General features: G+C 51.7%; 1 protein-coding gene across 1 annotated transcript in view; it reads left to right on the top strand.

The window, feature by feature from the left end:
- Positions 1–22,155, top strand: part of LOC144341507 (SH3 domain and tetratricopeptide repeat-containing protein 1-like) — a 55,502-nt gene extending 33,347 nt beyond the window's left edge. The window contains exons 2-7 of the mRNA XM_078005071.1: positions 11,300–11,480; positions 12,657–12,807; positions 16,801–16,923; positions 17,628–17,784; positions 18,746–18,942; positions 21,756–22,155. Of these exons, the coding sequence (XP_077861197.1) occupies positions 17,649–17,784; positions 18,746–18,849 (240 nt within the window). The 5' untranslated portion in view covers positions 11,300–11,480; positions 12,657–12,807; positions 16,801–16,923; positions 17,628–17,648 and the 3' untranslated portion in view covers positions 18,850–18,942; positions 21,756–22,155. The remainder of the gene's footprint in view (positions 1–11,299; positions 11,481–12,656; positions 12,808–16,800; positions 16,924–17,627; positions 17,785–18,745; positions 18,943–21,755) is intronic.
- The last annotated feature ends 1,094 nt before the right edge of the window (positions 22,156–23,249 follow it).

The raw sequence follows: 23,249 nt of genomic DNA, 5'->3' as shown, positions 1-23,249 counted from the left end.
GTACTGATCTTACTGGATTTCAATGAGAACTAAACGAGATCAAACTCAGAGCCTGGCACCTCGTGAGTGCACACTCAATGTTATTATTTCAACATTTTAGAGGAAAAAGAATGCTAATGGGTCATTATGGCTAAATATAGTCTATCACTGGCGTTACTCATGGTATTGGAAGGAACTTGAATTCCATATAGATAGTGTGATGGAGAAAGTATTTTGGGCATTGGCAGCATTTATTCAAAGAACAAAGGACGTGTCTGTCCTGTGTGGAGAGCTGTTTCCGCTTGTTTCTTTAAATGCTATGGGAAAAGCAGTCGGCCCTGTGCTCTCTGCTGGACAGCTTCAGTCTCCATGTATTGATTTGGCCAATTGTCGCTCGCTGTCATCATGGCAGCAGCAGTTGAAGGGACAGCTTGTCTTGATTTGCATTTTTGTGTGTTTGTGCTATTTATAGACAATTAAGACATGGAAGCCTGTTTATGGCAAGCTGGCAAATTCAGCAAAACATGGAAAAACCTGTTAGCACAGTTTGCACGTGTGCGGGCACAGAGCAGCCAAATAAACACACACGTTTTCCTGTACTTTAAAAATCCTCTGGGGGAAAAAAAAAAAAAAAGACATTAAACCATTGCCCAGATGGCTTACAGAGCTAGAGCTTTCTCCTTGAAGTACATGAGTATGGCTGTCAGACATCTGAAACCCAAAGCCATCTTAAAACATCACCATAATTTTGGTGCTACCCCTACCCACCGTTTTTTTCCATTTGTAAGGTACAAGGATCCAGGAAGGAAAGTATCAGCTTACAAAGGCTTTTGTTACAATTAATCGTTCACATTCTTTCTTTTGGTATCTTATTCTCTGTTTACATTTTATTTTTATTTTTACTTTTTTTGAGACAGAGTCTTGCTCTGTCACCCAGGCTGGAGTGCAGTGGCACGACCTCGGCTCACTCCAACCTCTGCCTCCCAGGTTCAAGTGATTTTTGTGCCTCATCTTCCTAACTGGGATTACAGGTGTGTACCACCACGTCCAGCTAATTTTTATGTTTTTAGTAGAGACAGAGTTTCGCCGTATTGGTCAGGCTGATCTTGAACTCCTGAACTCAGATGATCTGCCTGCCTCAGTCTCCCAAAGAGCTGAGATTACAGGTGTGAGCCACCGTGCCCGGCCGCTGTTTCCATTTTGTAACGCTAGCATCACCCCAGTGTACGGTGGCTAGGGGTATTCTTCTTTCCTGTTTCCTGGTGTATTTTCCTCTACACCATTGATCACTCTTGAACATACTTTTTGGTTGTCTGTCTCTACCTACAAAAATATGTATGTTCCTTGTTATATCACCAGTGCCTGGCACGTAGTTAGTCAGTCAATATTTGTTGAATGAATGAATGAATGAATGAGCTAAAAGAACCTTCTTCTTCTTTCTTCTGTCACTTCACACCAAATGCTTTTGGAAAATGCCATGTGAACAGGGATCATAAGCAGGAGAGGTTACACACATTGCTGTGGGATCGCCCATCATCCTCAGATACTTGTCTGGAAGGAGGTGGAGTACTTGAGTAGAAATGATACAAGATAACTTCTTCAGGAAATCAGCCAAGTGTCACAGCTTTTCACATAGGCGTGTGATATTTACGTATGTGTGTATGAAGAGCTGTCGTGGCCTAGAATCACGGGCCTTTAGATCCCTTGTACAGATAGAAACATAAAGGCCGAGGCCCAGGAATGCTGCAGGACACCGAGGTAGAGTCCCTGTCTGCCCTTCTCAGTGCCCGGTCACTTCTCACTGCACTCCCCTCTTTACTGCTAAAGCCACTTTCCCTGACTCTGAATGTGTAACCACGAGGGAGAAAAATGTACTCCAGGCTCACAGTTTGTGGAGAAAAAGCCCAGCAGCTGAAAATCATGTTCACGAAGTTTGTACCTAGAAAAAGTGGCCATTTCTATAGTGTCTTTAAATTTCCCTGTTTCTCATACATTTTATAAACAAGACAGTAGAAGGAGATTTGGGAACAGCAACTTTAGAACAAGGGGGAAAAAAATCAAACCTAGAACATTCCAGTTTCTGTTTTCTTCTCAGTTTAGGGCTGAGGCACTTTAGCTTCCTGTCTAAGGGACCACTCAAATCTGATTAGAAGCCATTGTGGGCTGGTAATTATCCGTAATTTTAGGAAGACAGATGCAGCACCAACTCTGTTCTCTAATAGCAGGCTTATTAATTTTATATTTGCATGGCAGGAGAAGCAGATGGCAAGGTGGGATAAGCGTCCAGATGCTTGGTCATTGATAGCTTTTTACTTCCACGTATCACATGGGGATTTGGGACCCGGGAGGCCTGCTGAGAACTGATGATTATCTGTCCCTTAACCAGCTAGGTTCTTTTTCATCCTGAGCTCAGAAAGATTGCTCCTACTGCAGCCAGGGAAGACAGGTGGTTGACTGGTTAGAAATCATGGCAGGTTATTTTCTCCACCTGCAGTTCCCAGTTGGCAAGCAGAGCTATCAAAAAGTTGTCTTCTCTATTGTATTTCAAATCTGGGTGTTTAAAAAATTGTGTAAGCAAATTAAGCATTTATTTAATGGTAGTTGTGTGTGTTCTTGATGCGAATGAGAGGTGCATTCCCTTGTAAAATCCCTGGGACACTGTAGGAGGACGTGAGCCTTAGAACTGAAGTTGGTTTTCTAGATAATCATGTAGACATGATGATGCTGAGCACCAGACAAAGATGTTGATTGAAGTGATTTAAAAAAATTTTCTGAGTTCAGAGTTTACACCAATATTTAGAAAATCAGCAAAGGAACTTGGAGGAATGTTCTCAGGCATCCAGTTCAGCCCCCTACCCACATTGTCATAAACTCCGAGTGTGTGTACAGGGAGGCGCATTCCTTTCTGTTCTCATCACAGATCCTTCCCTGGCTCTGCACCTGCCTGTCATGTACGTCCATGTGAAGAGACCACCAAACAGGCTTTGTGTGAGCAATAAAGCTTTTTAATCACCTGGGTGCAGGCGGGCTGAGTCCTAAAAGAGAGTCAGTGGAGGGAGATAAGGGTGGGGCCATTTTATAGGATTTGGGTAGGTAAAGGAAAATTACAGTCAAAGGGGGGTTGTTCTCTGGTGGGCAGGAGTGGGGGTCACAAGGTGCTCAGTGTGGGAGCTTTTTGAGCCAGGATGAGCCAGGAAAAGGAATTTCACAAGATAATATCATCACTTAAGGCAAGAACCGGCCATTTTCACTTCTTTTGTGGTGGAATGTCATCAGTTAAGGCGGGACAGGGCATTTGCACTTCTTTTGTGATTCTTCAGTTACTTCAGGCCATCTGGGCATATATGTGCAAGTCACAGGGGATGCGATGGCTTGGCTTGGGCTCAGAAGCCTGACATTGCCCTCTTCCCTACCTTCCCTACCTTTTCCCTCCTGTGCGGTTCTCTCACAAAGTGAATGGCCTCAGCCACAGCTTCTCTGCAGCTGCATCAGACTGTGGCAACCGGAGTGGTGGCTGCTGCAGGGCCTGCTGTCCCCACGGAGCCCAGTCTTGCTTGCTGCTACAACCTGGTCACCATTTTGCCCCGAAAGTATGTAATTCTACAGAATGTGAGCCCACATGCTGGGGATGGAGGCGTCTTTATCACGGTGCTCTGCATATTTTAATCTTGGGTGGAAAGTATGGAAAAGTATGTGATACCTGTGGTTTGATGTCAGAAGGACGTTGTGAACTTGATGTAGACTAAGGATGTTAAGGTGCAACAGGCACCCCGGCTTCATTAAATGAGACTTCCCCATCTCCCTGCCAGGCACACACAGGTGTATGGCCATGCCTTATGTGTTATCCTTATCTAGAGTGTGCCTTGTTGTCATGCTTAAAATTACATGATGATATTCTGCCTCATAGAGTAGGTCCCAAACCGCATTCAACACAGAAATGTACTCTTGCTATTGTACATAGAAAGTGCTTTCATATACCAAGTGGGAGAGCAGTCCTAAAATCTGGGCTGGAATCGCAGAAGGAAGGCATTGGAAAGCAACAGATTCCCTAATCCGAAGCTGATTTTTGATGAACCTAGAAACAGGACCAAGAGAAGTGAATTTGCCTAAGGCCCTGACAGTGTCTCACGGTAGCATCTGAACCTAGCAGTTTCTTGACCTATTTCTTTAAATGATTAGTCATGCTTCCTCTGATTCCTATATAAACATTCATTTATATAATGTTCATTCTTCATTCCTTCTTTTATATTCATTTATATAATGTTCCTCATTCATTCTTTCGTTTCAGTGAATTATTGCAGTGCTACCACGAAACAGCATTTGAGTCAAAATGTGGCAGTGTTGATCCCTTTCCAAGGATTTTAGTTTCACAGTTTTTCAAAGTTGTGCTAGCAGTTTCTTGTTGGTTGCAAGGTGTCCTTTCAGAAGCCAATTGTGTGGTGTATTTATGTTGATTGTTGGAGGTAGTTTGGTTAGAACCTACTTCGAGTGGCTGGCATGGGCCTGGGGGAAAGTGACAGCTGCCTGCTTCATGGGCAGAGATGAAGTAATTGCTTCCTGGGAAGTACCATCCTCCTGGCCACACTCTCCAGCCCATTTCGATTGTGTTGGTTTCCTTGGCATCTGCACGTTTCTGGCTTCATGTGAGTCTCATTTATTTTAGCGTATGACTTCAGGCTGTGGGGAAGAATGGCCATTTTAGCACAGAGATGCACACAAAGGAACAACTGGCTAAATGTGAGTGAAGACATTCTTAGGGGGGGTTTCATTTCTTTTATTCTGTAACAGGCAGTCTGGGAAGCCGTCTGGACACGTGGCCTGCGCTGTCACAGTTCCTCCTTGCAGGATTGCAGATGTTTGGAGATTGTAGTGATAACTGTTATCATTGAGAATGTCATTCTCGCAGGCTCTAATAAGTCAGGATTTATTCAGTGTTAATTTGTTAAAGACAACTGTATTTCTAGCCAAATCCATGTTAGACGTTTCTCCTGGCATTGTTGCTGGGGGTATTCCCGTGGCTTAGTCTTAGGGAAGCACACGCCTTTGAATACTGCTGAAGCTGTGAGTACCCAAAGCGCACCAGAGTACTTTTGCCATATGGGGTGTTAGTCACTGATACACATCTCAGTCAGACCTGATGGATTCTTGACCCCTTCCGTTTTTAATTTTTTAATTTTTAATTTTAATTTTTGTTTTTTAAGAGCACAACCCCTCAGGTGGCCACCATGAATCTCTGGTGTTTTCAGTTGGCTGCAGCCTATTTGCCATCTCTGGTTCAAACATATTTGAAGCCTGATGATGCTTCCCTCTGTTGTTCTTCTGCTGTGTGACCCCCGCACCCGCAGGGTTCAAGACTGTCAGAGCTGGGAGCCACCTTCACAACTATCAGGGTTTCCAGAACCTCCTTCTTCTAGCCCTGGGGATGGAAGAGATGTCATCAGAGGTGAAGGCTTATTAGGTTTCCATGCCATTGATAACGAATGAGGAGGTTTTCTTTTATATAAGGGGAGCTTCTTATAACGTGCTTTAGTAGGGTAAAGAAGCTTTTGAGGTTTGGTTTCTCTGGAAAGATAATTTGTGATCCTGCCCTTGCTTTCAACAAAAATATAATTTGCATACCAGTGCATTTTGTATTACTGAGCACTGGCTGACAAATGGTTCTTAACTCATCATTCACTCAGCCACTGTTTCTTGAATGGCATATGTGTGCCAGCTGTAGTAGGAACTTGCTAGGCTCTAGGACTAACCCTTATGAAACGGGAGTCCTGGGGGAAACAAATGCATATAAATATAAACGTTTGAGGGGATATCAGAGGAGATGCCTATAGGTGCAAAACTTCGTTCATTCTTTGCCCCATCTAGGAGGTTTTGTGTCTTAGCAGCATGTTCCATAGCAACACATCCCTCTATCAAAATATTCATCTTATTATTTTGAAATTCTCTGCTTAGGTATGTGTTTTTCCGACTAAGTTTAGAACTGGTTAAGGATGGGCTATGGGGTATGTATTATATATATCTACACACACACATATATTTATATATATACACATTACCATTGTAAATTTACAATATATTTATATATATATACACATATATATTTCTCCCTTTCTGTATATACACACACACCACACACATATATGTACACACACACACATATATATGAAATTCTACTGCCAAGCACAGAAAGTCAAAACTAGGCAAGGGTTCTTTTAGTGTTCATGAAAAAATAGATGTGCTTAGTTGAGAGCGTCCTTCAGTTGCCAGGGGAAAGACAGAATGGATTCACAAAGGGAGATAGTGTTTTGTTTTTGTTTTTTCTTTGTTTAACTCTTGAATTCAAAATAATCCAGACTTATGGAAAAGTTGCAAAAATAGTACAGAGAATTCTCATATACTCTTCCCTGAGATTCCTTAAACATTTTACCCCATTTGTACTTTCTCTTTCTCTGTCTGTGGATATAATTTTTTTTTTTTTTTTTTTTCTGAAATGTTTGAGAGTAGAAGGTAGAATGCAGGGCAGAGTGAAAGGTGGAAGGAGAGAGGTAGGTTGAGAGGCTTTTTTTTTTTTTTAAACCTTCTGAGATGGAGTTTCGCTCTTGTCACCCAGGCTGGAGTGCAATGGCACGATCTCGGCTCACTGTAACCTCTGCCTTCTGTGTTCAAGTGATTCTCCTGCTTCAGCCTCCCGAATAGCTGGGATTACAGGCACCCACCACCATGCTTGGCTAATTTTTGTATTTTTAGTAGAGGGGTTTCACCATGTTGGCCAGGCTGGTCTTGAACTCCTGACCTCTGATGATCCACCTGCCTTGGCCTACCAAAGTACTGGGATTACAAGCATGAGCCACTGTGCCTGGCTATTGGGAGGCTTTTGCAGTAACCCAGAGCGCTCTGATGAGGTCTGGACCTGGTTGGAAATGATGAGAAAGGTGAGAAGTGGTTAGGTCTGGCATATAGTTTGAAAGGAGAGTTTAAATGGGTTAGATGACAAGAGAGAGACGTGGCTCTGAAGGCATAGTAGCCCTTGCCCTGCTGGGCCGGATGAGACAGGCAGCCTAGGGCTACTACCGCACCCTGCGGGCGGCTCAGGACCTGGGCCAGCGGAGGAACCAGGCAGTGGTGCTGGCAAACTTCGGGACCCTGTGCCTGCACGCGGGTGCCAGCAGGCTGGCCCAGCACCACCTCCTGGAGGCCGTGCGGCTGTTCTCAAGGCTGCCCTGCAGGGAGTGTGGCCGGGACTTCACCCACGTGCTCCTGCAGCTGGGCCACCTCTGCACCCACCAGGTTCCAGCCCAGCAGGGCAAGGGCTACTATGAGAGGGCCCTTCTGGTCGCTGTGGAGATGGGCCATGTGGAGAGTGAGTGCCCCGGTTCCTCCTGTGCACCTTCCGGGGCCACTCACATCAGGGCACACCTGGGGTTTGTGATTCAGAAACAAGTGGTGGTTTTTCCACCATCGAAAGTGCTGAGTCATGGCCAGCAGCAGATGTTGGCAAGCGCCCTGGAGACAGGCGGTTCCCACGCAGGGCCAGGCCCTCTGCCCTACTGGGGCAGCCAGCTCTTCCCAGTTTGCCCAGGGACCATGCTGCCTTGAGCACGGAAAGTCCTGCGTGCTGGGAATCCCTAGCCATAACCCTGGGATCAAGACAGGCTCTGCTGAGCTGGGACTTGGGGCCCCTCCATGAGCCAGGCCCTGAACGCCGGTTCTTGTGCCCGTGTTATCTGCTTGGTGTGTTGGCAGCCTGCGCACCTGTCATCCCACTTCACAAATGACACGGGGCGGGTGATTGCCCAAAGCCGCAGAGCAGTTCATGCAAAAGCAGCTCGTTGTGCAGTGTGTGCCAGGCCCCACCCATAAATGGGGCTTGTGGGGTCCTCGGGTGGCAGGGACTGAGCGTGGGAATGTGAGTTTTAGGCCAGAGAAGCCACAAAAGGGTGAGTGGCGTGATGGCGGGGCAGCACTTGGCCCCGGGTTAGGGAAGCCTCTTAGTCTGGGACCAGAGGGTTGAGAGGATTTAGTCAAGTAATAGGTGGTGGGGGAGGGGCTGGTGGTGTACCCTGCGTGAAGGACCAGGGATAAGCTAGTGGGGGTGAGTGGTGGTGAGTGAGTGGGGGTGAGTGAGCCGGGGATGAGTGAGTGGGGGTGAGTGAGTGGAGGTGTGATGGGGGTGAGTGGGAGTGTGAGCGGGGATGAGTGGGGTGTGAGCAGGGGTGAGCGAGTGGGGGTGAGTGAGCGGGGACGAAGGGGGTGTGAGGGGCGGTGAGTGAGTGGGGGTGATTGAGTGGGGGTGAGTGAGTGGGGGTGAGTGAGTGGGGGTGAGCGAACGGGAGTGTAAGCGGGGATGAGGGAGTGGTGGTGAGTGAGCGGAGGTGTGATGGTCAGTGAGCGGGGATGAGTGGGGGTGAGTGAGCAGAGGTGTGATGGGAGTGAGTGAGCAGGAGTGTGATCCGGGATGAGTGGGGTGCGGTGGTGAGTGAGTGGGGATGAGTGAGCGGGAGTGTGAGTGGAGATGAGTGAGTGGGGGTGAGTGAGCGGAGGTGTGATGGGGTGAGTGAGTGGGAGTGTGAGCGGAGATGACTGAGTGGGGGTGAGTGAGCGGAGGTGTGATTGGGGTGAGTGAGCGGAAGTGTGAGCGGGGATAAGTGGGGTGTGAGCGGGGGTGAGTGAGCAGGGCTTATGCAGGGAGGTGCAGAGTTAGGAGTGCGTGGGTTGGGTGCTGGATGGTGAGAAGCTCTTCTGGAGAGCTAAGCAGGGCCTGGGGCCTCAGGCTGTGGCTTGGTCTTTTCCCCAAGAGCACTGGGGAGCCATGGAGTGCTATCCAACAGTCACTGCAGACTGAGCAGTGAATGGACAGTAGGTGGGCAGGGCTGTCCGAAATCTAGGCCGCAGAGGATAGATGAGGAAGTTGAGTCCAGGGAAATGGCCGAGACAAGGGATACTGTTGTGGGTCCCCTCTGCCTTGCAGTGCTTTGTCATGGCATAGTGAGAGCACTCAGAGCTGCCTCCTGTGGCCTGGACCAGAGCCCCAGGGGCTGTGGCCAAATCTGCCCATTTCCCAGCACAGGCCTGGCACCCACTCCTGGCCCTAGGAGGGATGAGATTTTGGGAAGGACCGTGTGAAGGGGCCCCGGTCCCACACATCTGCCCAAGGAGGGGTGGGGGGTTCAGACCCAGGCTTCTTCCCCAGGGGCATTCTCTGACTGGAAGGAGACCCTCCAGGAATCCAGCGCCCCAACCCCCACTGCAGCCTCCCGTGGCTCCTGGCACAATAGCCTGTGGCACCTCCTACGAGGCCGTCCCCAGGGTGCTGGGGGATTCAGACTTGGAAATGCAGGCCAGGGAACGGGGATCATGCGTCCCTATCTCCCCACCCTGCGCTGAACGGTCGAGGAGACCGAGGGCGGCGCTGATACCCCACATGCTTACTTGGGGTCATTTTTGAGTCACTTTTGGTAGTTTGTGTCATTTTAGGAGTTTGGCTGTTGTGTCTAGATGGTCTGATTTGTTGGTGTAGAGTTGTTCGTAGTGTTTTCATGGAATCCTTTTATTTCTGTCAGGTTGGCAATAATGTTTCCTCTTTCATTTCTCATTTTAGAAACTTGGGTTTTTAAATTTTTATTTATTTCTTTTTATTAGAGATGGGGTCTCATCATGTTCCCCCAGGCTAGTCTTGAATGCTGGCCTCAGCGATCCTTCCACTTCGGACTCACAAAGCGCTGGGATGACAGGCGTGAGCCATGGTGCTCAGTCTCTGATTTCGGTCATTTGTGTCCCTCTTTCTTTTCTTGGTCAGTCTGGTGAAAGATTTGTCAATTTTGTTATTATTTTCAAAAAACCCACTTTTGGTTCTGTTGATTATCTCTTTTGTTTTTCCATTCTCTGTATTTTTACTTCCCATTTCCACTCTCATGTTTATTATTTTCTTCCTTTTATTTGCTTTGGGTTTAGTTCATTCTTTTTTTAGTTTCTCAAGGTGGAAGGTTAGGTTTTTGAGATTTTTCTTCTGTCTTTGAATGTAGACATTTACAGTTATAAATTTCCCTTTCAGCACTGCCTTAGCTGCATGTTGGAATTTTTGATACACTGTGCTATTTTTTTTTTTTTTAAAGACAGAGTTTTGTTCTATTGCCCAGGGTGGGGTGCAGTGGTGTAATCTTGGCTCACTGCAACTTCTACCCAGGTTCAAGCCATTCTCATGCCTCAGCCTCCCGAGCAGCTGGGATTACAGACATGCACCACCCTACCCGGCTAATTTTTATATTTTACTTTTTTATAGAGACGGGATTTCACCATGTTTACCAGGCTGTTCTCAAACTCCTGGACTCAAGCGATCCTCCCGCCTCGGCCTCCCACAGTGCTGGGATGACAGGCGTGAGCCACCGCGCTGGCCCGGGCTGTGCATTTGTTTGCATTCTTCTCAAATTAGTTTTCAGTTTCCCTGATGGTCTCTTTGACTCACTGGTTGTTTAGGAGTGTGTAATTTCCACATATTTTTGAATTTCTCACATTTCCTTCACTGTTGATTTCCAGTTTCATGCCAGTACAGCTGAAGAACATCTCTGCTTTGGTCTCAGACCTTCTCCATTCACTGAGGCTCATTTTGTGGCCTGGCACATGGTCTGTCATGGGGAATGTCCCATGGGTGCTCGAGAGGACTGTGTATTCAGCTGTTGTTGGGTGGTGTGTGTAACAGATGTCCATTTGGCGTACCTGGTTTCCTGTGTTAATCTCCGGAATGTTTCTGGCACTAGAAAATCAGAAGCTTTCCACCGTTCCCAGCGCCCTGGCTTTGGGAGAGATCAGTGAGCCTGTGGCTTGGGAGCCTGGTTGCATGAGAGAAGCATGTGTGGGAACGCCAGGGCCCAGCTTTGAACCCCGTTCCCCCAACATGATGCCGTATGTGGCAGACATGACGCTTGGCTTTGCTCTCTCAGGGTTCCATCTGCGACAGGGGCTACTTGTGCCCCTGGCCTCATCAGCTCAGGCTGAAGGCGGCCCTGGTCCTGGCCAGAGAGGCTTGGTGAAGCAGAAATAGATGGCCTGGTGCAGGGGCCGAGCCTGGCCAGGACCTCAGCCCTGGGAGTTGTAAAGAAGGCCGGCCTCTACCATGAGCATCTGCACCAAAGTGTGCCCATGTGACTGTGTGTTCGGAATCTGTCCTGAAATGGGTGCATGGCCTGTCTGTGCTCAGTCTCCCCACCTATGGGGCCCAGGCTCACAGAGGTGTGAAAGAGGCAAGCATGGCTCAGGGGCCTCCGAGCCCAGCCAGCCTCGCTCCGATGCTGGGAGACTAACGTCTTCCATTTTGTCTTCTGCCCAGGCCAGCTGCGGTCCGTCCAGCGGCTGTGCTACTTCTACGGCACCGTCATGCCCAGTGAGGCCCAGCGTGTCATCTACCATGAGCTCCAGCTCTCCCTGGCCCGCAAGGTGGCCGACAAGGTGCTGGAGGGGCAGCTCCTGGAGACCATCAGTCAGCTCTACCTGTCCCTGGGTACCGAGCGGTAAGGGCTGGCTTTGCAGTGGTGGAGGTGGGGATGGGCAGGGCAAGGAGCGGGGCACAAGAAAGCTGGCCCAGGACCCCAGCAGCCCCTCTCCTTTTGATCATTTGGTTCCTTGGCATCAGATGCTTTGAGCTGGTGGGCCTGGGGTCGTTCCAGGGCTGCTGCTGGCCCGTGAGTCCCAGCTTGAGCCTCCCTTGTTGGGTCAAAGGTCATCTCCACCCCAGCAGAGGCAGTACGTGCTCTCTGGGCTGTTCTTCCTACTATGGTGGCTTTTGTCATCTGACCTCTGACTGCCCCGAATCTTCACTCCTGGCCTTCATCTGTCCCCTTAAATGTGACCACAGCAGCCACCTGTGGCTTCTCTCCCACAGAAGACAGAGCCAGTTGTGTCACCTGCTTCCCTGGGGCAGGGTTTCAAGGTCTCACATCCCATATGTGGCCTACTCGGCTTCCCCCAAGCATCCTGACCTGGTGGGGTAACCATGGCCCTGGCCACCCCACCCACAGGGCCCAGTGACATTGCTGCAGTCACACCCCCTCGAGTATCAGACTTACTGAGAGAGCAGGGAAGGAGCCAGATTCCATGGGGACCTGGGAGACTGGCTCCAGTCTTGGCCTCAGGTTCACAGAAGGAAAATGGGCCAGTGTGCTAGAGCCATGCTTCTCAAAGTGTAGTCCCTGGACCAGCAGAGCAGCATCCATGTCACCTAGGAGCCTGTGGCAAGTGGGAGTTCTAGGGCCTGCCCCAGGCCTGTGGAGCCGGAAGCTCTGTGGGCAGGGCCAGCAAGCTATAGGGACAGGCCTCCGGGTGACTGTGATACCTGCACACCTTGAGAACCATCGGCCCAGATAGCCTCTGAACACTAACGGCTCCTGGTGCGTCTGGAGAAGACACAGGCCATGTCTGGGAGGCAGGGGAGATGGACTAGCACATTCCTCCTGCCACAGGGCAGCATGATGCCCAATTCCCTCAGAAGGATGTCCTTCATCTTTTCCATGCTGTGTGTGTTCACCCTGGCCCTCCCAGCAGCCTGGGAAGGGCAGAACACTGCACACACAAGAGGGCCGTTCCCAGTCCGCACATTCCAGATTCATCTGTCACCAGACCCACAGGAGGAGGCAGACTGGTTCCAGGAGGATGAAAGCCCTTGTTCTGACACCTGTGTCTGATTCCAGGGCCTACAAATCCACTCTGGACTACACTAAATGAAGTCTGGGGATTTTCATTGATCTTCAGAAGAAAGAGAAGGAGGCGCGTGCCTGGCTGCAAGCAGGGAAGATCTATTACAGCCTGCAGCAGAGCGAGCTGGTGGACTTGTACATCCAGGTGAGTGGCAAGGGATGCAGGAGGACCCCTGTACTGTTCACTTTCTGTCCATCCACCCATCCATTCATTCTTCCATCATCTATTTACCTGTTCATCCATCCATCCATCCATCCATCCATCCATCCATCCATCTGTCCATCCATCCATCCATCATTCATCCATCCTTTTCTCATCCATCTATTCACCCATCTATCCATCCATTCACCTGTCCATCCACCCATCCATTCATCCTTCCATCATCTATCTGTTTACCTGCTCATCCTTCCATCCATCCATCCATCATCCATCCATTCTTCCATCATCTTCCCATATACCTGTGGGTCCTTCCATCTATCCATCTATCATCCATCCATCCATCCTTCCATCCTTCCATCATCCATCCATTCACCTGTTTGTCTTTCCACGCATCCATCCATCCATCCATCCATCCATCATCCATCCCTCTGTCCATCCATCCATCCCTCCGTCCATCCATCCATCTATCATCCATCCATCCTTTTATCATCCATCCATTCTCCTGTCCATCCATCCATTCACCTGTTCGTCCATCCATCCATCCTTCCATCTATCTTTCCATCATCCATCCAACTGTTCATCCTTCTATCCATCCATCCATCCATCATGCTTCTGTTCACCTCTTCGTCCATCCATTCACCTGTTCGTCCATCCTTCCATCCATCCTTCCATCCATCTTTCCATTATCCATCCAACCATCTTCCATCCATCCATGATGCTTTCATTCAGCTGTCCATCCATCCATCCATTCATTCATCATCCATCCTTTTATCATCCATCCATCCATTGACCTGTTCATCCATCTCTCTGTCCATTCTTCCATCCTTCCATCATCCATTCACCTGTTCATTCTTCCATCCATCCATCATCCATCCATCCTTCCATCATTCATCCACTCGCCTGCTCATCCATCCATCCATCCATCCATCCATCCATCCTTCTATCATACATCCATTCACCTGTTCATCCTTCCATTCACCTGTTCATCCTTCCATTCATCCATCTATCGTCCATCCATCCATCCATTCATCCATCCATCATTCATCCATTCTTTTATCATCCATTCTTTCAGCCACCATCCATCCACCTGTTCGTCCATTCATCCATCCATCCTTCCATCATCCATCCATTCACCTGTTCATCCTTCCATCCATCCATCATTCATCCATCCATCCATCCATTTTATCCATTCATCCATTTATCCATCCATCCATCTATCATCCATCTATCCTTCCATCATCCATCCACTCACCTCCTGTTCATCCTTCCATCCATCCATTTATCCATTCATCCATCCATCCATCCTTCCATCATCCACCCATCTTTCCATCATCTATCCTTCCATCATCCATCCATTCATCTGTTCATCCTTCCATCTATCCATCATCCATCCATCCATCCATTTATCCATCCAGCCATCATCCATCCAGCCATCATCCATCCATCTGTCCATTCATCCATCCATCCTTTTATCATCCATCCTTTTATCATACATCCATTTATCATCCATGCATTCACCCGTCTCTCCATCCATTCACCTGTTCATCCATCCATCCGTCCATTCATCCTTCCATCAACCATCCATTCACCTGTTCATCCTTCCATCCTTCCATCCATCCACCTGTTCATCCTTCCATCCATCTACCATTCATCCATCCACCATTCATCCATCCATCATTCATGCATTCATCCATTCATCCATTCATCCATTTATCCATTCATCCATATATCCATCTGTCATCCATCCATCCTTCCATCAACCATCCACTCACCTCCTGTTCATCCATCTATCCATCATTCATCCATCTATCCATTTATCCATTCATCCATCCATCCTTCCATCATCCATCCATTCATCTGTTCATCCATCCATCCATCATCCATCCATCCATCCATCCATCCATCCATCATCCATCCATCTGTCCATTCACCCATCCATCTGTCCATTCATCCATCCATCCTTTTATCATCCATCCTTTTATCATACATCCATTTATCATCCATCCATTCACCCGTCTATCCATCCATTCACCTGTTCATCCATCCATCCGTCCATTCATCCTTCCATCAACCATCCATTCACCTGTTCATCCTTCCATCCTTCCATCCATCCACCTGTTCATCCTTCCATCCATCTACCATTCATCCATCCACCATTCATCCATCCATCATTCATCCATTCATCCATTTATCCATTCATCCATTTATCCATTCATCCATATATCCATCTGTCATCCATCCATCCTTCCATCAACCATCCACTCACCTCCTGTTCATCCATCCATCCATCATTCATCCATCTATCCATTTATCCATTCATCCATCCTTCCATCATCCATCCATTCATCTCTTCATCCATCCATCCATCATCCATCCATCATCCATCCATCCATCCATCCATCCATCATCCATCCATCTGTCCATTCATCCATCCATCTGTCCATTCATCCATCTGTCCATTCATCCATCCATCATTCACCCATCCATCATTCACCCATCCTTTTATCCATCCATTCACCCGTCTATCCATCCATTCACCTGTTGTTCCATCCATCTGTCCGTTCATCCTTCCATCATCCATCCAATCACCAGTTTATCCTTCCATCCATCCATCATCCATCCACATATCCTTTTATCCATTCATCCATCCATCCATCATCCATCCATGCTTCCATCATCCATCCATGCTTCCATCATCCATCCATCCACCTGTTCAACCTTCCATCCATCCATCATCCATTCACCCATCCATTCATCCATCCATCCATCCTTCCATCCATCCTTTCTCCCATCCATCCATTCACTGTTCGTCCATCCATCCATCATTCATCCATCCACCCACCAATCTACCTATTAATCCATCCCTCCATTCATCTATCTGTCAATTTGTTTATCCATACATTCATCCACCATCTATCCATCCATATGCACATACATCATCTACCCTCCACCCATCCATACATTATCTACCCACCCATACATACATACAGACATACACACATCATTCCACCCATCCATCCATCCATCCATCCACCCACCCACCCATCCACCCATCCACCCATCCATCCACCCACCCGTCCGTCCGTCCGTCCATCCATCCATCCATCCATCCATCCATCCATCCATCCGTCCATCCATCCATCCCAGCATTAATCTATCCACACACTCATCCATCCATCCATGTGTCTACATCTCCTCATCCATTCATCCATCCATCCACTCATTCCTAAGCCACTGCTGAGCACCTGTTGTGTGCCTTTTTCCTCCCTCCAACTGGTTCCCTCATATCCTCCCCCAGTGGCCAGCATCTTCTCCCTGAGGGCAGAGGCGCAGCCCCTCACAGTGCCCAGCACCTGCTCAAATACAGCACATGCTCAAATAATGTGACCACTCAGTTAACACACAGAAGAACTTGCTCCAAGCGACACGTGGCACATCTCCTTACAAAATGAATCTATCATAGTGGCTGTTTTCAGAGGCTTTCCCAAACACAGTGTGATCCGGAACAAATTGTGAAGCCCACGAGCCTGGTGAAGCTTTCATTACTGAGCACCTGCTGTATACCTCCTTGAGCTGAGGAGAGGGATCAAGAGCTCATGGCCAAGAGGGGACCAGGCCCACCCACAAACACTGTTGATGTGGCAGGGATGTGGCAACGCAGAAAGGAGCCAGGGGATGGGCTCCCAGCAATCTGGGGGCCACGGAGACTGGTTTGAGTGCAGGGGGAGTGGGCTAGGGCTAGCCCTGGTGGTAGGATTCACAGGTGTCGGGCTCCTGGGCTGCAGCTGCTCAGTCATCTCCTGGCACTCAGGTGCATCAGTTCATTGTCCTCATGCCAGTGGTGGGGGCAGCCCTAATGCACAGGGTCTGAAAAATGCTCAGGTGTACCTGTAGTGTGTGAGAGGAAGGAGGCTGGAAAAGGTGGGCATGGCCACCTCACCAGGTGTGGGTCTTGAGGGAACTTCTGTCTCCTTTCAGGTGGCACAGAATGTGGTCCTGTACACAGGCCACCCCAACCTGGGGCCGGAGCTGTTTGAGGCAGCTGGAGACATCTTCTTCAGTGGGGCCTGGGAGCGGGAGAAAGCTGTGTCCTTCTACCGGGTGAGCTGGCCTGTGGGCTGATGTGGGTGGGCCTCAGGGGGGCACCTGGAGGGCTGAGGCACAGGTGTGGCAGGGCAGAGGCCTCCCACCTGGAGGCAGGGCCACCCATGCACATGCTAGTTTCCAAGTGGTCTCACCGGGCATGATATTGACCGTGCCCCTGCCTGGGACAAACACTCGGGGCCTGGATGTGACAATGGCTCTACCCTTGTACCTGATGATCTCAAGCAACCATGAGCGGGAAGTTCTGTCCCCATCTTTCAGATGAGGAAACTGAGGCTCAGAGAGGCACAGGGACATGTCAGAGGACACACAGCATGTCAGTGGGAGGCCCGGGTCTGCATGCACCCCGAAGTGGGACGGCTTCTCCCTTCCTCTGAGCTCACGGTGTGGCTCAGTCCTGGGCACAGATAAATGTGGTGTTTTTAGAGCAGAGAGGAGTGCTGGCTCCCCCGAGTCAGAACCCGGTGGCCAGGTGGGAGAGACGGGTCTGAGGCTGCCGGGTGTAGCTGGATGGGCCTCAGGTGACTCTTCAGCCCCCAACTTGGGTGTCTGAACTGTGTGTTATCCCAGAGCACAGAGCTGTGTGGAGGTGCAGGTGTAGCTGGGGTGTGGGAAGCTCCAAGCACATGTTTGAGCTCTGAGGAGGGCGCTGGGCAAGGTGGGTGCTACGGGAAACCTGACACCACCTGCCTGTGTGGTAGGACCGGGTCCTGGCCCTGGCAATGACTACAGGCAACCGCAAGGCGGAGCTGCAGCTACAGCTGTGCAACAAGCTGGTGGCACTGCTGGCCACACTGGAAAATCCCCAGGAGTGCTTGGAGTTTGCCTACGTGGCCCTAGCACTCAGCATCACTCTGGGTAAGTCCCCTGAGCCCCACCCTGCCAGGACCCACACTTTGCCAGAGCCCAGCCTCCAGGACTGCAGGGCAGGAGCTGAAACAGCTGCTGGATTTTCCTGGTCTCCTGTCCAGGCAGGCAGATCTGCCCAACTGGCTTCCCCGTCCGGCTGTGCGGCACAGCCCGAGGTCTCTCACGCAGTGCAGAGCTCCCTGCCTGACTGAGCTCTGTTTCCTCTGCCTGTTCCCGCTGCTGACCACAAGGGCCGCCCAGTGTGCCCTCTGCCTTCCAGACATGCCAGGTATCTCATTGGTCCCTGTATGTGCCAGGCTGAGTGGCATATTCCCTTTCTCTTGTACCCTTCCCACCCTCATCAACCACACAGCTCTCTGGCTGATAAAATCCCAATTCCCCTTCCAACAGTCTGCCCCTTAAGGCCGGGCATCCCCTGGTGCTGTGCCAGGGTCGTCTGTCCTCCTCCAGAGACAGGGAACCCTAGGCAGGCCGCATGCCCCAGCGCCTTGTGCCCTGTGGCCCAGTACACAGTAGGTGTGCAGCTGACTCCCCAAAGTAGGGGGCTCCGATTTTGACACACCCAGGAGGAGTCGGATGTTATGTCTGTGGGTTGCCTGGAGCCGGGGTGCCTGGAGCACCTGGACTGCATGGCTTTTGGGCTCCCCTGGTTAAAACCAGTGAGCATAGGCAGGTGGCTATGTGTAGGCACAGAGCTGGGCCATCCAAGTCCGACTTTGCCAAAGCCTCACAGTAGACAGGGGCAGGCCTTATTAATTCTGCTTTGCAGATGGGAAAGTGAGTCTGGGAACCCAGAAGGGACTGGCCAGAGCTGCCCAGGTGACCACAGGTGCCTGGTGGCAAGCCAGGTGTGCTGCCTGGGGTCTGCATGCCTGCTCCAGAGGGGCCTGTGCCCTCCCTGCCCCAGGGAGCCACATCCTCACACCTGCCCCTTTGGCCTCCACCCCAGGGGACCAGCTGAATGAGCGCATGGCCTACCACCGGCTGGCCGCCCTGCACCATCAGCTGGGTCATGGCAAGCTGGCGGAGCACTTCTACCTCAAGGCCCTGTAGCTCTGCAACTCGCCGCTGGAGTTCGACGAGGAGACCCTCTACTACGTGAATGTGTACCTGGTGCTCGGTGACATCATCTTCTACGACCTGAAGGTGGGTGGGGAGGGGCAGGGCTTGGGGTGTTCCCGGCCCCCTTGGAGTGGGATCTCCACCCAGACCCCAGAGGCCTGGGTTCCAGCCTTCCTTAGGAATGGCCCAGTGGCCTCCCTGGAGCTCTGCATGTGGCTGGAGGAGCCGGCAAGGTCAGCAGATACAACCCAGCTCCCAAGCTGGCCAGGCCCCACCCTCAAGAACTCAGTCTCAGCCAGGGAGGCTGACACATGAGTGGGCAATGGTGTCCTCTGGATAAAGAAGGAGGATTGCAGTCGGGGGGCCCTCCTGGAGGAGATGACACCAAAGCTGATTCTTGACAGTCAAGTGTCAAGTTGCATTTAACAAAGAAAACAGGGTCGGGAGAAGGACATTTCGGAGGACGGCATCATCCTTGCATTGAATCAACGTTGCAAGATCCAACCCAAATCCTGGCGCCTCGTCTAGGAAGCCTGCCCAGGGTGCCAGCCTGCACTGAGCAACTCCTTCCTGGAGTTCCGAGACACCTTGAATTTTCACATCACCCAGGAAGGGTGGGGTGGGACCAGTGTCTTACCATTGGGTTCACAGACAGGGAAACCCCAGCTCAGGGCAGGTGCGGTGGGGCGGGGCCCCAGCCAGCCAGGCTGAGGCCTTGCTGGGTCGGGTCTGTCTCGAGGGGAGGTGCTGTGCTCCCTCTGCCCCCAGCCCTGTAGGGGTGGAGAGCTGGGACTGTCAGACTCAGACCTGGGGTGTCTCCACCCCTCTGCCCAGCAGGCACCGCCCCTCCTCAGCATCGCACCGGCACCGCGTCAGTGCTCCTTATGGGCTGAGGGGCCAGGGCACTCCAGTCCTGCGGCCGAGATCTTGGGGGCCTTAGAACAACATGAGGAGCTGGGGCAGCCCTAAGACCCCGCCCCATATCCCCCACCGCAGGCCTGGGGCTGCCCGGAAGGCCCCCGCCCAGTGCTGACGACACCTGGTGGTCAGAAGTGGTCCCTGTGGCCTCCCAAGTCCCAGCCAGAAAGGGAGGTGCCAAGTGTCAGACCTAGAGGGACGCTGCTCACCGCTCAGGGGCTCACCTGGGACCCAGGGGGACGGGCCTCCCAGAAGAGGCCTTTCTCTGTTTTGGTCAAGCCTGCCGCCCACTCCGCCTGCCCAGGAGGAAGGAAAGGGCCAAGTAGTACCTGAGAGGCCAAAGTCCACGGTTGGGGTTGAGAGGCAGAGGCCTCCTTCACCTCCTTCCCATGCACAGCCCTCCTTCCCATGCACAGTCTTCCTTCCCATGCACAGCCCTCTGGGCCTCATTGTGACTATGCTGTCAGCGCAGGCCAGCTTCCCACAGGGAGGCCCCCTTGGAATTCCCCAAGGGCGGCTGTCTTTCCAAGGCTACACCCTCCTCCTTGTGTAGTAGGCTCTGGACCCAGGGCCCAGAGGAGTAGGAGAAAAAGCCGGGCTGCATGGGGCCTGGAAGGCTGGCAGAGAGGCAGGGGTAAATGGGCATCTTTGCCGATTGCCTCTAAAAAGGGGTCCCCTTTAGTCTACACGTGAGAGCGAGCCCTGGAATAGGTAGGATTAGGTGTGTCCTGGCTCAGCCTGCCACTCACTAGCTGCTGCACACACTACAGGCACATGAAAATGCACACGCAAATGCACACGGGCACAGGCACACGCACACACAGACACGCACACACACACAGGCATGCACACAGGCACACAAACACGCACAGACACACAGGCACCCAAATATGCACAGACACATGCACAGGCACACGCAGAGACATATGCATTGGCTGGCTCCTTCCTGTTTAGTTGGGATGCCCCCACCCCTTCAGGAAGCCTTTGCCTTCCACCCCCGGCTGAGTCTGGGGCCTCCTGGGCCCCCCACAGGCTCCTGGGCTTCCCTCTGCCACAGCCCGGGCCACCCTGTGTGGTCAGTGTTCACTCCCAGGTCCCTCAGACTGGGAGCAAGGACATTAGGCTCAGCCACGTACCCAGCACAGAGTCCAGTGTTCGGCTGGGCCGGGGGGCATTGGATGAGCAGTGGCGGTGACTCGGGGCCTTCTCACGCCCCTGCGCCGTGTGTGGGGCGGGGCAGTGGGGGAATGGACTGCTGCATCTTGGACTTTGTCCTTGGCCCTGGGAGTCATCTTGAGATGGTAAAGAGGGACAGGCTAGGCATGGGTCTTAGAGAGGTCCCTTGGGTGACCCCATGTGGAGGAGGCGCCTGGGGAGAAGCCGGGTGGGGGATGGGAGGGTCAAGGAGGAGGTCTGGGAGACGGCATCCCAACGCAGGGATGGTGAATTTGAGCCAAAGATGCATTGAAAATGGGAGTGGATGTCTGGGGAGTCACACTCCGTCAATATTTCAGGGAACATTGCCAGAGAGAACACCTGTGAGATGGTTTTGTACCTGGCCTGTCCCGTGGAGGGCCTGGAAATGGTCAGCATGGACAGGGGCCAGAGGGGAGCCTGGGTCACTCAACGCTGTGCCCCTGCTGTGGCTTGGAGCCACGGGCCCTGCATGGAACTCTCAGAGCAGGCAGGATCTGCCCTGACCTCAGCCCATGGGGAAAGCAGCCACTGCCTGCAGAGAGGGTGGCACTGGGGCAGGAGACTTGCGGTGAGTGGGGCGTAGGGGCAGTCAGGAAGGCTTCCAGGGGTGTCAGGGTCATCCCCACCTCCTGCAGCTGAGACCACAGCAGTGTCACAGGCTTCAGGGTTCATTGGGTGAGCCAGCATTGGCTGGACATGTGGAATGACCTGGAGACAGGAACGGCCTCTGGGAAGATGGGCTCCGAGTCCCCCTTTTGCTGAGCATGACCTGTCCCCTTCAGGACCCGTTTGATGCAGCCGGGTACTACCAGCTGGCACTGGCAGCCGCCGTGGACCTGGGCAACAAGAAGGCACAGCTGAAGATCTACACGCGGCCGGCCATCATCTCCCACAACTTCCTCCTGGACCGTGAGAAGTCGCTCTTCTTCTACCAGAAGGCCAGGACCTTCGCCACAGAGCTCAACGTCCACAGGGTCAACCTGCCTCCTCTGCCACTCTGCGGGTGGGCCCCCTGGTTGGCCCCCAGCCACCCTCGCTGAGGACAGCATCCGAGGGAGTGGGTTTTGTGCAAGGAGGATGGTCTCCTCCCTCTCCTGGTGTCTCCCGTGGCTCATTTTCTGGGAAATGGAGGCATGAAAGCAGGGTTCAAATAGCAATAAATGGTTTTTTTTTACAATAACATACCGAAGTCCCCAGGGCATCCTTCCCTGTGTGCTTCCTGGGCTGTGTCTGGGGGCCATCTCCTTCCCTGGTGGCAGCCCGCTGATCTTGGGGATGAGAACAACTGTGAGTCCAACAGACCTGGGCCAGGTCATCATGAGCCTCGGTTTCCTCGGCGGCCAGAGGGGAGATGGTGGTGGAACTCTGGGCAGCTCCTTGCTCTCCCTGCTCAGAGCTCTTGCTGTAGGTCTCGTTCCGCCCTTGCCTTTAACCTTCAGGCCACTGTGCCTGCATGTGGGGGCTGCTAGTGTCCCTGTTCGCCATTGAAGAAATAGAGGCACAGAGAGGTTAGGTGTCTGGCCCACCGTCACACAGCAGGTAGGGGCGGAGATGCAGAGCCCAGTACACTGACCACCACACCACCCTGCCAGCCTGCAGCCAGGAAGATGTCCCCCATTAGGACCCAAGGTCAGCTCCTGGACCTCTCTTGTGGTGTCAGGAGAGCCACAAGCCAGTGAGGGTGGCCCCAGGGATCCCTCACTCAGTGTCCTCTGCTCCCAGGCTTGGTTGGGCCGGGCCTGGCCAGTCCCACCTCTGACCACCGGTCAGCCCTGCGGGAAGTGAGATGCGGGGATCTCCGCCTGTGTAGACGCTGCTACCCAGTATTGAAAACCTTATCTGGGCTGCCCCCCAGCCGTCCCCACATACCCCTCCCCTTCCAGCCTCCGGCCCTCATCCCAGTCCCTGGAAACCCAGGTTTTCCTTCTTGGAATCTCTGGGCCCCAGGAACACAGCTCACACGGTCTCTGCCAGTTTACGGCAAGGAAACCGAGGTTAGAGACTGTGGGTGTCCCACATGATTCTCACATACACTGCACTCTCCCAGGCCGCTCTTTTAAACACTTTAAATGAGGTGACTTTCACATCGCATGCAATGAACTATTTCAACGCAAATAATATGGCATTTGTGCATTCACAGTCCTGTGCAACCACTCACGCCATCAAGTTTCATAAATGTATTCATCTCCCCAGAAGAAACCTCCCATCCTCACTAAGCTGTTACCTCTCCTTTGTATCCCCCAAGCCCCTTGTTTAATGGAAGGGGAAACTGAGGC

This window comes from Macaca mulatta, chromosome 6 (genome assembly GCF_049350105.2).
Source record: "Macaca mulatta isolate MMU2019108-1 chromosome 6, T2T-MMU8v2.0, whole genome shotgun sequence".
In the NCBI taxonomy this organism is placed as follows: Eukaryota; Metazoa; Chordata; class Mammalia; order Primates; family Cercopithecidae; genus Macaca; species Macaca mulatta.
The sequence above is the reverse complement of the archived record's forward strand: the minus strand, read 5'-3'. Positions and strand labels throughout refer to the sequence as shown.